At 39.2% G+C, this 16757-nt stretch overlaps 1 protein-coding gene across 1 annotated transcript in view; it reads right to left on the bottom strand.

Annotated features, from left to right (window-relative positions):
• The window catches only part of CFAP47 (cilia and flagella associated protein 47), a 318053-nt gene that overhangs the window by 289617 nt on the left and 11679 nt on the right, over nucleotides 1-16757 (bottom strand). Inside the window, exons 7-17 of the mRNA XM_066621307.1 lie at nucleotides 16616-16749; nucleotides 14834-15069; nucleotides 12693-12885; nucleotides 10989-11217; nucleotides 9060-9212; nucleotides 7615-7798; nucleotides 5989-6085; nucleotides 3092-3308; nucleotides 2262-2506; nucleotides 1843-1973; nucleotides 488-610 (exon numbers count right to left, since the gene is read on the bottom strand). Coding sequence (XP_066477404.1) covers nucleotides 488-610; nucleotides 1843-1973; nucleotides 2262-2506; nucleotides 3092-3308; nucleotides 5989-6085; nucleotides 7615-7798; nucleotides 9060-9212; nucleotides 10989-11217; nucleotides 12693-12885; nucleotides 14834-15069; nucleotides 16616-16749 — 1942 coding nt within the window. The remainder of the gene's footprint in view (nucleotides 1-487; nucleotides 611-1842; nucleotides 1974-2261; nucleotides 2507-3091; nucleotides 3309-5988; nucleotides 6086-7614; nucleotides 7799-9059; nucleotides 9213-10988; nucleotides 11218-12692; nucleotides 12886-14833; nucleotides 15070-16615; nucleotides 16750-16757) is intronic.

The raw sequence follows: 16757 nt of genomic DNA, 5'->3' as shown, positions 1-16757 counted from the left end.
TGCAATACCTAACTGTAGGACCAATTGGCTGTAGGTTGCTATCTGCCCATTAAAGGACTTGATTATGCACCCATCTACCCATGTTCACTGGGAATCTCTGAGACGGTCCCAGAGAATACTACTGGGGATACTACCTTCCCTAAGAAAGTCTGACCATCCCTGAGAGCTCTTGCCTCTCCATTATCCAGGGTCACAGCTCTCTTCCTCCAGCGGTATTGGCTAGATATTGATGAGGGAGCCAAATAGTTCTACTTGCACAGTAAAGTTCAGTATTTTGCTAGGTCTTTCTTCTCAGGTCTCCATAATCAGATGACACAGAAGGTACCCGCCAAATTCCTCTTTTCTAATGCTATGTTGGAGGGTGGCCTGGGAGGTTACTCTTTGCTTATTTCAGCAGTAGTGCTAATTTTTTTGGAAGCAGAGGGAGTACAACAGTTATCTGTTATCTGTACAGAGAACTCTGTTATCCATTTAGAGTGTGCCTTACCTGGAAGTATGCATGATTATGTCCCAGGTTTTGAAGAATGGCTATCTTGAGCATGGTTAAATGTAGTGGAGCATGGTTAAAGGTGATCCTTTGTTCCTTAAACTGAACATTGGTGGACCCAAGCTAATATTGAGAAAGAAAACAAATAATGTATTATTATAAATGAACATTTTACAGCACACTTTTGATTTCATAGAAGCCAGGCAAGGATGTGAACATGAATAAAATAAACTACAGAACTAAAATGCAAAAGAAGTTAAAATATCTCTCCTTGAGAAATTAAACACTCATGTAATAATGCCATAAAACTGAAATATATTTGCATGTTAATATACAAGACAACTAAATTCATTCTAAAATTCAAACAGAATATTCTAAAATTTATCAGCAAATAGGGACATATGTACAAAATGATTCCACAGATACCTATTTTTCTCGTTTAAATTAATGTAACATACATACTGCTTTTTCCCAACTCTATACAATACTATACCTGACCATAATATTTTATCTCTGCAGTTGCATGCCCCATAATCTGAGAGGGGGGAAAAGGCTACTGACATATGCTTGGAAAGGTCAAAACAACACAGTAGAGAACATAAGGCTTTGGAGGCTAAGAAAAAGAAAGTAATGGAAGAGGTTGGGGCAGATTTGAGGAAAGAATGCAGACTAGGAGAAGTTTAACAGACGGTAGGTTATGAGAAGCAGAACAGTGGCAAGCAAGGCTTCGAGAGGGCCAGAAGGAATAGTAAGTTAGGTAAAGGACCACTGGACTGTGGAGGAGCAATGAGATGAAATAGAGGCTTCCTGCAAGCAACCTGGAACCATTTCTGAATTCGTAAATACCCAATCATACTGAAAACTGCTTGTGCCATTATCACTGCAAGCCATGGAAGTGTTTCCCCAGATCATTCTAGCTATTAAAAGGCAATGCAGCTCCATTCTCCCTTGGAGTCACAATCCTTGCCACTACCTTTCAGAGAGAGGGTGAAGACCACTGCTTCACAGTAGTGAACTGGGACCAATTATGGGGGGCCCTGGGGCACTAGGGCCACGGCAACTGCGTGAAAATTTTGACCCCTGATTCCAGCCCTGGCCCAAGTTACTAAAGGCAGGGAAATTCACACCCTTTCTGACAGTGGGAATACTGCCTTAGTACATCTGTTCCACAGAGAGTCATACTTTAACATTCAGTTGTTTGTTCAGTTTAATTACAGACCTCGTTTACTTTGCTTGCTAAGTGAAAGTTTCCATTTAAACTAGAGTTAGTAACATAGAGACAGATTTTCCCAAGGTAAACTGAAAAAAAAAACCATTAGATACTGTACATAGTAAAAAAAAAATTACACTATTACCTTTGCAAAGCATTTTAGCCTAAGTGTTTTCCCTTGATGCACACATAAGTCAAATTCTCCTGATGTTGGAGAGGAGAAACCTGAATGCCAGACCACTTCACACTCCAGGTCTTTACAGGCTTCTACAATACCTAAATTAATGCAGACAATAAATAATACCAAAAAAATGTTTAACAGACCTGATTAATCAATTACACTTTTCTGTTTGATTAAATGCAGAGCCCAGTTAATTAGGCAACATTCCAAAGCTAACATGTTGTACTCCAAGTGTGTATACGTGGTGTACTTTTGTTTGCAGCTGCAACTGATGTGATTTTTTTCCCCTTCAGTACTTCAATATTAGGTTTGTTTAAAACATTATTCTACCACAAACTTCAATTTTTGTTCATTGCCTGGAATACTGTGATAATATACTTTACCCTTGCCGGGACATATGGAAAATGCCATTCCTTCATCTGTGATTATGGGCTTCCAAGTGAATTCAGCAGGGTAGTTTTTGCGATTGTATAGTGTGACTGTTGTTCTAAATCCAGTTTCTGCTAGAAAACTAAAGGAAGGATTTAAAGTCACCTCTCTTGTAGATAGTTCCAGGGCAACAGGCACTACGTCTGCTACCACAAGTACATGTCCTGTGTGAAGTTGGTTTATTGTGTATGTGAAAGACCTGTAATACAGAACAAAATTTTCCTCATAACATGTTTTATTTCAATGTTATTAATCTAGGCAATCATGTAAAATATTTTTACATATCTGCCCAATGTTGCAGATACGCAACAGGGATCAAATATGTACTCTGAGCTGAGCAGAAATAGGTTAAGAAAAAATCCTGTAAAATACTACACATCCTATAACTGTGACCTAATATTTGCTGCATCTTAAGAGGCTTTGTCTGGGAAGTTAAAAATTAAATTTAAAAAAATCCAGGGTTGCGATATTAATCAAGGAACTAGTTAGAAATTATTGATTACTAAAAAGGCACTCTAATTAATCAGGCAGCAGATCTTAAAATTTTTCAATACACAGACTTATCAAAACTGCAGAAAGCAAGTGCCATCTTAAAAGCGGCACTCCCTCTACTTGCCCATGGGAGGGAATGCCACTTCTAAGAGAATGCCTGCTATGATACACATACATCATCTACAGACAAAGCTTGATTTTCATTTTCCCTTTTTTCTGCTTTGCAACACAAGGTATGACAACCCATTCCCTCCAGCAATTAAATTCACAACTATCAAATCAGAAATCTTACTTTTGAAAGTGCCCTAATGCGTCAGACTCAAACACAATTGTTATATAAGTCTTTGTACAAGGTGGCATGACATGACACAAAGGGCTAGTTTGTTGTAGTTCATCACTTTCAATTTCTGCTTGTATCCAGACATGAACAGGAAGATTATTTATGATATGCAGTTTCCTGGTAGACGTCGAACACACACAAACATCTCCAAAGTTAATAGTGGATGGTCCTGGAAAGAACGGGCATCATATCTCTGAGTTATAAAGAAAGAATTCAACATGGCATCACAATATTAATGTAATTTGGATTTTTAAAAATCAAACCACAATAAGCTACCATCATATTAGATTTCCATTCCTTGCCCCTCCTCCCATCTCTCAGATGCTTTAAGAAAAGGGAGGAAGGTGAGACGATGGGGCACTGTCTTGCTGATAAGCTTTGTGAACTTTTCGTTGAAAAGCGGTATATAAATACTGTTAATAATAACTCTGGTTGTTGTGCAGATGGTGCAGACTAACCTTTTAGGTTTGAAATCCCACCTCCTGACACAGTTACTGTTCTCAGCCTTCTCCATTTGTCCTTCCATTGCTGCAGCATGAGATTAGCAGGTTGTGCCCTTAAATGGCTGTTTAGTAATTTCCCCTCCTATTCTGAACCAAATTAGCCAAAGAAACAAGAGGAGTTTTGCCTACAGCAGGGGTGTCCAAAGTTTTTGGCAGGAGGGCCACATCATCTCTCTGACACTGCGTTGGGGGGCCGGGGGGAAAAAGAATTAATTTACATTTAAAATTTGAATAAATTTGCATAAGTTTACATAAATGAATATATTAAAGATGAACTTATATGAATGAATGAAGGTCTTGCAATAGCTCAAGGCCTGTAAAAGGTCTTGCACAAAGCAAGGCTGCCCTTTCTTTGCTGCATCACAGACGTGAAACAGCAAGCAGTGGAGGAAGCCCTCATCCCACAGCTCATGCAAGAGGTCAAACAGTCGCCCTCGTGCTGAGAGCAGTTGCGTCAAGCCAGTGCGGGCTCCAACAAATCTCTGGAGAGCCAGAGTCTCATTGGAGACTGGGGCCTCCCTGAGGGCCGCATTGAGAGGCCTCGAGGGCCGCGTGTGGCCCCAGGGCCGGGGTTTGGGCACCCCTGGCCTACAGCATGCAGCAGCAACACTGGTGGCTTCCCAACCCAACCCTATAGTCCACTGACGTAAATGAACTTCAAAAGTTACAAATGGCAGGGCTAATGTGAGTCAAGGAGAAAAGATTTAAATGAGTTGTTTAGGTGAGTACTAACAGGCATCACGTGTGAGTGAGAGTGACATTCCTAGACCAGCCTTTCAGGGCTACTAAGCTCAAATTGGATTTAGAAAGTCCTTGTGCCTCACCCTGTATGGCTCATCAGCTTGGAGAGGTCTGTCATGTTCGGATGTGTAAACTGGAAAGAGTTAAGCATGGTACTAGCAAGCTTTATCAGTTCACTAGTTCTTTGACAACCTTCATAGGGTTGGGAAAAACCAGGAGGAGAATAGGAGAATAATCGACACCAACTCAATCAAAGAAGCAGACCAAGCCACATTGAGTGGGGATGGGATAATAAATAAAACACATTTTTGTCTATTGCAGACCTTTATGTAAATATAAGTAGTGGCCCTCTTTAATTCCAAAATTTATGTCTTGCATCTTCATTCTGTGGTATGCTCACAAAACACATTTGTCTCTAAACACTGCAGAACAGTGCAAAAGCAAGTTGGATTGCACTTCTGTGCACATGTGGGATGCTGGAAGACACACAACATTTCTGTAAGGATGCAAGAGACGTTGATGGGTTTACATCTTGATTTTGTCCAGAATACAGTCTTTGAAACTGGCCCAGAAGTCTCTACACATAACTTAAAGCAGTTTATTTTTTAACCACTGAAATATAGGACAAATTAATAACTACTTACCTTTAAATTAATGTAGAAAGAAAGAAGTTTCCAAGTATTAAATAACATAAAGAACTGAAATAAGCCACCCAATAAGTCTCCCTGGCAGTTTGTTTTTTTCATAAGTTGTAAACATGTAATTCTGTAATTAGAATATCTAGCTAGACATTTGTGAGCATTTTCATGTCAAAAATAAATCCGAAATTAGAAAGAACAGTTAACCATACATATAAAGTTTAGTAGTATATTCATCAGTGAATAAGGGCGCAATCCAGACCCAATGATGGACGGGCACAAGTCTCTTACACCTGCCCAACAGTGTTGCAAAAATGCTGCAAAGCACATTTGCACCACTGATTGAGGAAGAAGGCCAGCACACATCTGTGCGCTGGCTTCTGGATGCCAGCCCAAGCCCCATGGAACTGGAGGAAAAGGTAAGCCCACAAAGGCCAAGTCGGGGGGCGCGGGAGGGCAGTTGGGTTGATGGGCAAGCAGGAGTTGGGCAGGCATGGGGCCAGGTTCCAGGTTGCTTGGATCTGTGCCACCTCTTGTAGTGACACAGATCCTAGTAGTTCAATTGGGGCTGCTGAGGCTTTACCCAGGGTAAGGGGAATGCTGGCCTGCCTGCTCCAGGGCAGATTAGGATTGGGCTGTAAGTAACTTTAAAATTTTAAGTATGAGAATTTTGTACACTTTGTACATTGGTCCCTCAAAAGTATTACCCTTTTCTACTTAACGAAGAGCTTTGTGCAGTGTGAAGGATTACATATGTAGCATATTTATAAACCTCTGTTTTATAATAAATTTTACACAAAATGAAAACTGTCAACCCAAAGCACATAGTTACTGATTTCATTGTAGTTTGTTTCAATAGAAAGTATCATCCTGTAGTTTTTATTTTTAAACAAACAAGTGCTTTGGATACCTACAAAATGAAATGTTTTTAGGTAGGAGAAATCTTACCAGCATCAGAGAACCTTACCAATGAATATTTGACGAAGCTGCTTTGGCGTCAAAATTAAACCACAATCTTCGGTCTCTTGTGGAGTAGATGGTACAGGGTTAAGTCCATCACAGACCTATGAAAATGCCCAACAGAATAAAAAATATAATACAGTGGTGCCTTGCATAATGAAATTAATCCGTTCTGCGAATCCTTTCATTATGCGAAATTTTCGTTGCGCGAATCACATTTTCCCATAGGAATGCATTGAAATCTAATTAATGCGTTCCTATGGGCAAAAAAGGTCAAAACGAAGTCAAATTTGTTTTACAAAGTGTTTATTACGTGCTCTTTAAAGGCATACATACTGTATAGAGGATTTCTAAAATTTGAAGCATACACGAAATTTTTAATTTTTAAAAAATTCGTTATGCGAAGCACGGACCTAAAAAGTTTTCGTTATGCGAAGCACGGACCTAAAAAGTTTTCGTTATGCGAAGCACGGCCAAAAATTTTCGTTATGCGAGTTACCAAACTCAATCGAAAAACTCTTTCGTTATGCGAGTTTTTCGCTGCGCGGAGCATTCATTATGCGAGGAACCACTGTATTGCACAAAATTACATAAGACCTTTGTTCAGATGTATGAAAATTGTACGCAAGCACAACCTATAGAAGCAAAATAAACAAGAACAGAAGCTTCAGAGGACTGAAGATTCAGGTGTAGATTCACCTGTAGATTCAGGTGGCACATGTAGAACCATTCCCGCTGTCCATTCAACTCCAATGTGACTGGTGGTGACATCATCACCAGGCATCACAAAGCTGATGGGGACCAAGACAGCATACAAAGAGGGGAGTGACTAGATTGAAGATATAAGGGCCTTAGGGCATGGGAAACAACATTAAACAAACAAACAACACTAAAAACAAAAATATATACTTTGGGGGCAGTAAGAGAGCAGTTCTCCTGGGAGTACATAAAATTTTAAGAATCTATGATTTATCCAGTAAATACTTTTTTAAAGTTTACAAATTGCAACATGGAGGAAGGGAAAGCAAGATCTGTCATTCATCAACATTTATGACTTAGACCAAATTCATTTCATACAGTGGGCTGAAGAGCATAATGCCTCCTGAGGGCCGGATATGACATCATTAAGCAGATGATGGCCAAAAATAACCTCTTTGTTCTCAGATAGGAACTCATTAGTTGCAAGTGATAGAAGAAGAAAAATAAGCAAATGCTGATCATATTTTCAAGATATGAGTCCAACTATCATGCTACAGAGCCCAATTATTATGTGGGCTGCCCTTTCAAAAGTGCCACTTCCGCCAAGGTGCCACTTTGCAGCTCTGCAGCCGAGAGCCAACACCACAATTGATGTACAAATCTAAAGAAGTTCATCAGAAGAAATTCTTAGAAAAATAAACGAGCCTGAAAGTTGACATAATAGCACTCCAAGGTTTTTGACTGCACCTTATCTGGGAATCCCATTGAAATCAGTAGAACATACTCTTCAATAAACATGATCAGGTTGCAAGTAAATGAGAAAGAATAACACAACTCACAGAACTGGTAAGCTGCATGTTCTAAATCCATCACTGTTCTGAGCAGCTAAAAGCAAGCTATGCCATTCTCTAGGAAATTTAACAATTTAACCTACCTCTTTGGTTATAGATTTAGATTCAATTTCTGCTAGTTTCTGAGTAGTTAATAGGCTGGTTCCATTTACAAAATCAGTTCTTTCCTCCAATTTCTCCTGAAATAAAACTTTAACCCTTGGAGATTTCAATCCTGATGCTGGATTTAACCCTATGTCCACAGGATTATTAAACTTTTCAAACATCCTATATGTTAAGGGTATGGAAAAAAAGTGAAATTCAGCTCTGTTGCAAACACATAAGTAAAACACCAAAACATTTCAAGGACGTATTTTGATTAACGCACTAAAAAAAGTAAAAATTCTTTACCAAAGCAAATGTCTGATTTAAAGAAATAAGTATCTCTTACTGAAAACTCAGGGGTAATCCTAGCCAACTTTCCAGCACTGACATAGCTGTGCCAATGTAGCATGCACTGCATCCTGCGGTGGGAAGGCAGTTAAGGGGGTCTCCTTAAGGTAAGGGGATATTTGTTACCTTCCCTTGGAACTGCATTGCAGCTAGGCCAGTGCTGGAAAGTTGGTTAGGAATGCACCCTCAGTGTTTCAATGGAAATAGCCAGTTTCCATTTTGAGTTATAAAGTCTACGTCATGAAATGTTTGCTGAAAAACTCACTTCTTCAAATGATTTGTCCCATACAGATGTCAGTTTCCTCCTCTATGTTCATTGCAATTTTTAAAGTACAAAGAGAACACCATCCTCTTAATTAATCATTTGTATGCTAAATCCTTACAATGAGGAATCACAGTAAGACCCCAAGTTCTCCATTACTGTGGAATTTCCTTCCCAACTTGCCAACTTCAGAACACAAACATTGTTTTAAAACCTTTGCCTGAACTGGTGGGCAAAGGATTTGCTGCCTCTCCACTTATAACAACAGGAAGGGATTCACCCAGGAGCCTTAAACCTACACACTAATGAGCATTACCTAAGAAACAGATGTCGCTGAGGTACACAATGGTGGGCTTTGAGTCAGTATAGAGAACTGAGAAGTTTTAAAATGTTTGTTTGGCTGATGTAGCAAGTTGAATAGGTTTTCTCCTTTTCATTTCACTCATCTCCAACACACTTGAGTTGTCATATCTGGTCTTTCACACTTTTCAAGCGAAAAGCAGCCAACAATACAATACAGCACACCACTAAGGTCAAATCAATGAGGTAGCATTCAAAAGGTACAGTTGATAATTAGGAACTGAATTTCACACACACAGGCACACACACACCAGCAAGAATGAAATCCCTCAAAAGTCATCCACATAGGTTTCACTGTTCTCAAAACATGAGGTTATTCTCCACCTTTAAGCTATGTGCAGATTCATTCACAATACTGTGATCTGTAGGTCTTTCTAAAAACCTAAAAATAAAAAATGCGGCAATACCACTATAAATCTACAAAATATTAGAGCACGGCAATGTTTTGGCAGGTTATTTGGAGGCAATGTTTACTTAGCAGCTTTTTTATGTGAACGGTGCTGTCTTAAACTCTGAATATAGTCTGCGTAGTAATCCTTATTCGCTTGCTTTTCCAGTTCTTCTAGTACTGTGTAAGAAAACTCTGGATCCACATAATTATATCTGGCAACCTTCGTGAAAATTGTTCTAAATGTTTAAAAAGAAACACAGCCTTATTAGTTGCATGAATGATTTATATATGCACTACATGTTATTGGTTTTGCTCTACTAATATTTATTATTATACTGACCATTACCAGCACTTCATCTTGCAAAGACAGTTCAGGATAGTGTAATTCCATTTGGAAAAGAAATACCACACTCGTCAATAAGTCGATCTCACAGATAAGTCAAGGGCAGGTTTTGAGTCAAATAACATGGAATTTTCTATGACCCTCAAATAAGGCAGGTGTTAAACTTAGGGGAGGTATCTGACTATAGTTTTGTCTGATTTTATCCGTGACCAGATCCTGAAAAATAACCTACCAGTAATTGTTACCTAATAACGGTCTCTAATTTATTAAAAATGTAATAAAAGATTCTACGATACCTTTTTATTCCTTAACTTTTTAAATTCTGGTCTTCACAACCTTTTAGTAAACACTATCAGAGTAAGTGCACTATAAACAACATACCAGTAGAACCATTATTCAGATCCTTCTTTAAGTTGCCTGGTGTGTTAAGCCAGAGGATCAACATGTAACATACAACTTATAACACATAACTGGGAGTGCGCGATTCAATTCACAGCAGAGACACAAGCAACAAGGAATGAGCATGAGCAAACGCAGCTACACGTAGTTGCAACACTATATACTCAGAAGTAGACCCACTCCTTTCCATGGGTGTTATTCTTAAATAATGGTGCGCTGAATTGTAGTCTGGGACTTTGTTTCAGATGGAAATGAGAATTACATCCTGGTGTTTTAAGTACTAGACCGCTAATCTGAGGGGGGGGGTGAAATTCTTTGTTCTGAGGCAGCAACAAAAAGTAAAAAATGAAGGCATTTTACCTTCTTCTGCAAACAGGAAGGGAGATGAAAATGTTCTTATGGGAGTTGTGAGGAGGCTTTTTGAGGAGCACAGAGCTGCACTTACATAGCAGCAGCCCTCACAAAGACTTCCCATAAGTGCCTTCACTTCTCCTCCTGCTTGGAGAAGCTAAAATGGCTGCCTCTGAATACAATAACTACTAGTAAAAATTATCCTTTTTCCTCCACCCCCTGGGTTCTGCAAATCAGTCCAGTCCCACCCCCCCACTTCACAAGACAGCTGCAAAGCTTCCCAGAAGCTTCTGCTTTATTCACTGCATTGACCCGAGTATAAGTCAGACCTGTTCAGGGTCATTCTAGGCATAAATTTTTCAACTTATACACAAGTACTTGTGTATAAGTTGAAAAATTTATGCGTAGAATGACCCCATACACCTACTCAAGTAAAAATCATCTACAGCTGACAGTCCATTTACTATTGAAATGCAATAATCGACAAGATGTTAAGGAGTACCATAAAAAAATTAAAGACATCAACAAAATTCATGCATCTGGGACTTGGATATGGATTTCTGAAATGGAGAGGCTCACTTCAAAACACAGGTAAGCATTATGAGCCTCAATTTCTTCTCCTGCTTGGTGGGACCTCCCTCTTCTCTGCAGCTTGATTCTGCTGCTGGTACCACAGGCCCAGACAGTAAGTGCAAGTTAGAAAGAAGGCAGGGAGGAGATTCATACATTCATGAGAGGGAGCACATTAGACTTTGACTTGTAAATAAGCCAAGATACTTCCCAGGTTTGGGGGAAGTAGGTCGACTTATTTCTAAGCCAAAGCCAGTACAAGCCACAGGCAGCTTAGTCAACTTTATAAAAAGGTTTAGCATGGTACCTTATATATTATTCTAAATAATTACTACTTGTTTGATACTACCTGTAATCCTTATTTAGTTCAGCAGGCCTTATGCTACCTTGACGATCATTGGGAAGTGCTACTGCTGCAGTACTCGAGCCTCTGTTTATCCGATGAGCATGAATTTGTGTCTGATCCGATTTAAGCAGCACTACTGGTGGAACATCATTGCACTGTACCACATCACTGCATTGTTCCATCTTGCGACCTACAAACACTCCCATTTCATTGGAAATCAGTGGTGTCAGGCCTGGGTTAGGAGTGAAACAAAATGCATTTTATGGAGTTTCCAAACAGAAAGTACAAATTATTATTATATTTATTTCCTGAAATGTTAGAACATTTTTATTAGAGCAATGTACTCATTTGACCTTTCATATAATCAATTACAGTTATTGGTCATAACAATCTAAACAGTAAAATCACCTATAGCTAGTGGTGGGAGAAAATGTTGATAAAGAAATAAAAACTGATATATAGGTCAGTGCTGGAAAGTTGGTTAGGATTATGCCCTTAGCTGCAAGGAAAGATGCCTACCAATGTATGCCAGTTTGTTTAGTTAGTTAGTTAGTTAGTTAGTTAGTTAGTTAGTTAGTTAGTTAGTTAGTTAGTTAGTTAGTTAGTTAGTTAGTTAGTTAGTTAGTTAGTTAGTTAGTTAGTTAGTTAGTGTGCACTTGTGGAATATGAAGATGAATCACAGCTCTGAATCACAGTCAGAAATGTGCCTTTTGAAACAAAAGGTTACAGTGCTTCCCAAACTTTTAAGCACCGAGACCCACTTTTAAAAACAACGATCTATTGAGATCCACTAGACCAGGGGTGCCCAAACCCCAGTCCCAGGGCCACTTGCAGCCCTCGGTGGCTCCCAATCAGGCCCTTGGGGAGCCCCCAGTCTCCAATGAGCTTCTGGCCCTCCAGAGACTTGCTGGAGCCCATGCTGGCCTGATGCAACTGCTTTCAGCATGAGGACGACTGTTCAACCTCTCACCTGAGCTGTGGAATGACGGCTCTCTCCACTACTTGTTGTTCCACATCTGTGATGCAGCAGTGGCGCTGAAGGAAAGGCTGACCTTGCTTTGTGCAAGCCCTTTTATATGCCTTGAGCTACTGCAAGACCTTCATTCATTCATATAAGTTCCAGCTCTAATAAATTCATTTATGTAAATTTATTCAAATTTTAAATGTAAATTAATTCTTTTTTCCCCAGCCACTGACACAGCGTCAGAGAGATGGTGTGGCCCTCCTGCCAAAATGTCTGGACACCCCTGCACTAGACAAAAGAAATATTTTATTTATTATTAATAATTATTAATATCAAGGTCCTGTGCTCTCAAGGTTTTTAGAGACCTTTATATTATGTGTATGTAGATATTTGCTATACATGGGTCCCAACCCACAGTTTGGGAAACATGTTCTACCAGCATGCTAGCTACAATTCATTATAACTATTATTTAGTGAAACCAGAAAATGACACTGACAATAGTTTTGACAAAGTGACCATTACTTTGAAAGCTCTGGCCTGACACCAACATACAAAGAGATCATGAGTCACATTTTTCTTCAAAACACACTGAATTAGAGCATTTGAAGCAGGAACCATGGGGGGAGCCACCAAACAGAAAGCAGAGAGTCCCTCTCAGTTATTTGTCCAAAATTCTCCTTCAGAATGGTCAACTGAAATATTGTTTCAAAATTATAACCTCTTTCCTTTTAAAATAACATACCAAGGTGGGTTTTCAGCACTACTTTGTTGGTTACAGACTTGCATATGCCAGAAAACCTTAAATGTATTTGATGAAAGGGTTTCATCTTCAAAGCGAGTAAGTCATCTTTCGTTGTCACTGGACCAATGATATCTACCACCTGCTGCACAGTAAAGGTTCCTACATGACGTGGAACAAATGAAAATACCACATCCTAAAAACAAAACAAAACAAGACCCCACACTTTAAGGTATTTCAGGATAAGAAACAGAAGGTTGTACTAGATTTTTTAAGCAAGTGTTAAATCAGAATCACATCTGTTTCTTTCAGTATGTAAAATCTCCTGCTTCACATAAATGGCTTTCATCACTTGTGTTTTAACAAGCAAAGACCCCTAGGCTTAATTTTTTTTAATGGTATGTAATACAAAATATAGTTTCATATTCTCATTCTATTACTTAGCCTTATAGTGTGCTGGATGCAACACAGAACCGGCATGGTTCTTAAACTCTAAAGTGGTTCTTAAAATCTAAAACTAGAATCCAATACACATTTACTGGGGAGTACAGTTAAGTCCCAATGAAGACAGCGAGACTTACTTCTCATTAAACATGTATGCATTGCATACACATCTGACTAAACATGCTATAAAAGTATAAACAGCAGATGGGGTAATGGGGAAAGAATGATTACTAATGAGTAGAGAGGGTGAGTCAGGAAAAATTCAAATGGTGGTGAAAGAGTTAGTATGTGGTGCAAAGTTAGTTCAGTAAAGTGTCCTACAAAGTCTTGACAAAAGATTTCAGAACAAGAAGCAAGGTAAAAGACAACATGATCACTGTGAAAGAAGATAAAAAGAACAAAAAAACACAACCAGACTGACAATAGATTAGCTGAATGGAATAGAGAGGAAAGAAACACAGGGAGAAGTACAATACATTGCTTTAAAAGGAGTTGAAGCTTGAAGTTGATGTGGAGCCTGACAGGGAATCAATGTAAAAAAAAGGATAATGACCACAACAGTTGAAGAATAACTAACAAGTAAAGATACTCTGGATAGTAACAGGGAAAGATGGCTCGCTGAAAGGCTAGCAAAGAAATGCTTACATTTGTTTTGCAGGGACTGGGCAGGGAGAACAAAAAAGATTTTAATACTAACACAGAGACTAGGGTGTTCCTTGGAGGCACTGGGAAGGATGAAGCAACTGGAGTTTACAGCTACTTGGATATGGGAAAAGCAAGAAAGGGAAGAAACAAAGATAACTCTAAAGTTGCAGGGGACCAAGACAAAAGAGATTAAGGTCTTTCAATGATGGGGAGGAGAAGAGATAGGAGATGTCAATGACATGCAAAATTTTTGGCACTGAAAACTATGATGTAAAGTACATCATGTATATCAAAATGTATATCTACAAACTTTAATTGAACTTTTTGCTTGAAGTGACCATCATTACTTTAGGCCATTATTATAGTAGCACTACTTTAATAAAGTTATGCTATTGTACTACCATAATGCTTTGTCATAAAGCAATCTGGAAGCTAAGTTCATGAAAGAAAGTTAACAAAGCAGTTTCATCATATTAATTCATATCTGTGTTATATTAATTTGCCTTAGGGCCCAATTCTATCCGACTTTCCAGCTCTGATGCAGTTGTGCCAACAGGGCATGCACTGCATCCTGCTGTGGAACAGCAGTCACAGAGGCCTTCTCAACATAAGGGAACATTTGTTCCTTTACCTCGGGCTGCACTGTGGCTGCATCAGTGCTGGAAAGTTGGATAGGATTGGGCCCTTATGCTCTCAGTTATGGACCATGGTGTAAGCTTGAGTATTTTCAGTTTCCTGTATTCAACATCTTACCTACTGGGAAGCAACATAAAATCACACCCTCTTAGCACCGGAGACATAGCTCAAACCATTAGCAACATTAAAATAAGAGAGCCAGGATTGTATAGTGGTTCTAGTGTTGGACCTGGAAGATCCAGATTCAAGTCCCCACTCAGCCATGCAACTTCCTGGATGACCTTGCATCATTCTCAGACTAACCTAACTTACAGGATTATTGCAATGACAAAAGGGAAGGAACCATGTACAGCACCCTGAGCTCTTTGAAGGAAAGTTGGTACAACAATATGAAAATAATAATAATAAATACACAGTACCTGTACTGCCTGTGGTTTTATTTTTCCCTTTTCAGGGCCAATATTAAAATGCGGAATCTTATGGAAAGCAAATGATACTGGAAGAATATTACATTCATTTTTGAGTGTGCAAAGAATATCTGTATGTTCACCCATGAAACATTCCATAAAATTAACAAATGGGCCTGAGCTGAATGTCAACTGGACTGGAAGTCCTGAACCAGTTAAACCCAACTCAACTTTTTGAGGATTCTTTTCTGTAAAAGACATTGAGACAAAAAAGATATATTTTGAATAATGAAAAGTGACTATAAAAATAATAGCCATACTTTACATGATTTCACATAGTTTGCCTATTTTCCCAATGTACATCCCTGTTTACATGATCAGTAAATTTGCATAGATGCACGAAATGCTAGAGGCAGGTTACAATGCATTGCAAACGCATATTAAATAAATTAAAAATAGCCAACATAAAATGAGAACAGAATCCCATCAACCTAACCTCTAAAACCCAGTCTAAATAAACAAATGGCAAACTGCTTACAACAGATACAATCTGATAAATCCCTAGTAGAAAAGACATTCCACAGTAGTAGGACAATTACCAAGCATGAGAGATGGGTGAAAGCACCAGAGAAATTCCACAGGCTGTAGCAGCACACACATTTCACACAGATTTCTGAAGAACTATCATCCCCTTCAACCAGATTCTGTCTGGGGACAGGGGATGAAACTGGGAGGAGAGAACACAGTAGGTTCTGGAAATCAGCCTGGTCATGCAAGGCAGCTGGGTCAAAGGTCTGTAAGTGCTGGTAAGAGATAATGCTTATCTAGCCCAATATGAATTGTATTCTCTCAATCATCCCTGAGGAATAATCAAAGGGGATTGGATTTGATTATTCCTGTTTCTTGTTGTTCAGGCCACAGTAGGTGCTCCTACTTGCGTCCAATGCTTCCAGGTATGAGCAGCATTAGAGAAATTGTAGTTCCAATAAATAATAGAAGCATCCAAACCTCTTATCACTCTACCCATCTCCACTGTACTCCACCATGAAGACCTGGAAGGCTTCTATGAGCCTCCCAATGCCTTATAAGACATTTAAAACACCACTTCTGGTTTCTCCATGAAACTGGTAGTCATGTTATTTTGCTTGCCAAGCTCAGTAAGTTTGGTAGAGATTGGGGATGGATGTCCTTGGCCTCTGCTGAGCTCAGAAGCACCTCCAGAGGCGAACAAAGGGGGCGAGGACCCAATTCGCGGATATAGGGCCCCCCCCCTGTACACACCCCACTGGCAGCACAGCTGCATCAGCACTAGAAAGTTGGTTAGGACTGGGCTGTTAATCACATACACATGCTTCTTATGGCATGAAGACAAAAGTACTCAAGGGCCAATCCTATCCAACTTTCCAGCACCAATGCAGCTACAATGCAGCCCAGAGGCAAGGAAACAAATGTTCCCTTACTTTGAGAAGGCCTCTGTGACTGCCCCCCCTCCTCCACTGCAGGTTGTAGTGCATGCCCTGTTTTGGCACAGCTGCATCAGTGCTGGAAAGTTGGATAGGACTGAGCCCTTAAACTATGAAAACATTAATCAATGTCAAATCAGTCTATGGAGACATTTTCCTGCTGATTTTGATGCTCATCAGCAATTACATCTGCATATATATTGATTCCTATAAAGTTTATTGTATAAAGTATATACAAATTCTTTTTAAAATATTATTCTTAGAAGGAATGTGAAGACAAAAGTTTAGTTCTAATTAATTTACATTTATTCCATATCTACCCATATCATACCATTGGTGGGTAAGTCACTACCAATTAGTGTTTGCAAGAAGTCATCTTTACTTCCTATTACTTCAAAGTTCAGAAACAGAGCATAATCTTGTCTTGGAGGAGTTTTGTCAAATTCCGGATCCCTTTTAAACTGCCTGTAAAA

This window comes from Tiliqua scincoides, chromosome 3 (genome assembly GCF_035046505.1).
Source record: "Tiliqua scincoides isolate rTilSci1 chromosome 3, rTilSci1.hap2, whole genome shotgun sequence".
Taxonomy (NCBI): domain Eukaryota; kingdom Metazoa; phylum Chordata; class Lepidosauria; order Squamata; family Scincidae; genus Tiliqua; species Tiliqua scincoides.
Note: the sequence above shows the minus strand (reverse complement) of the source record. Positions and strands in the feature narration are given on the sequence as shown.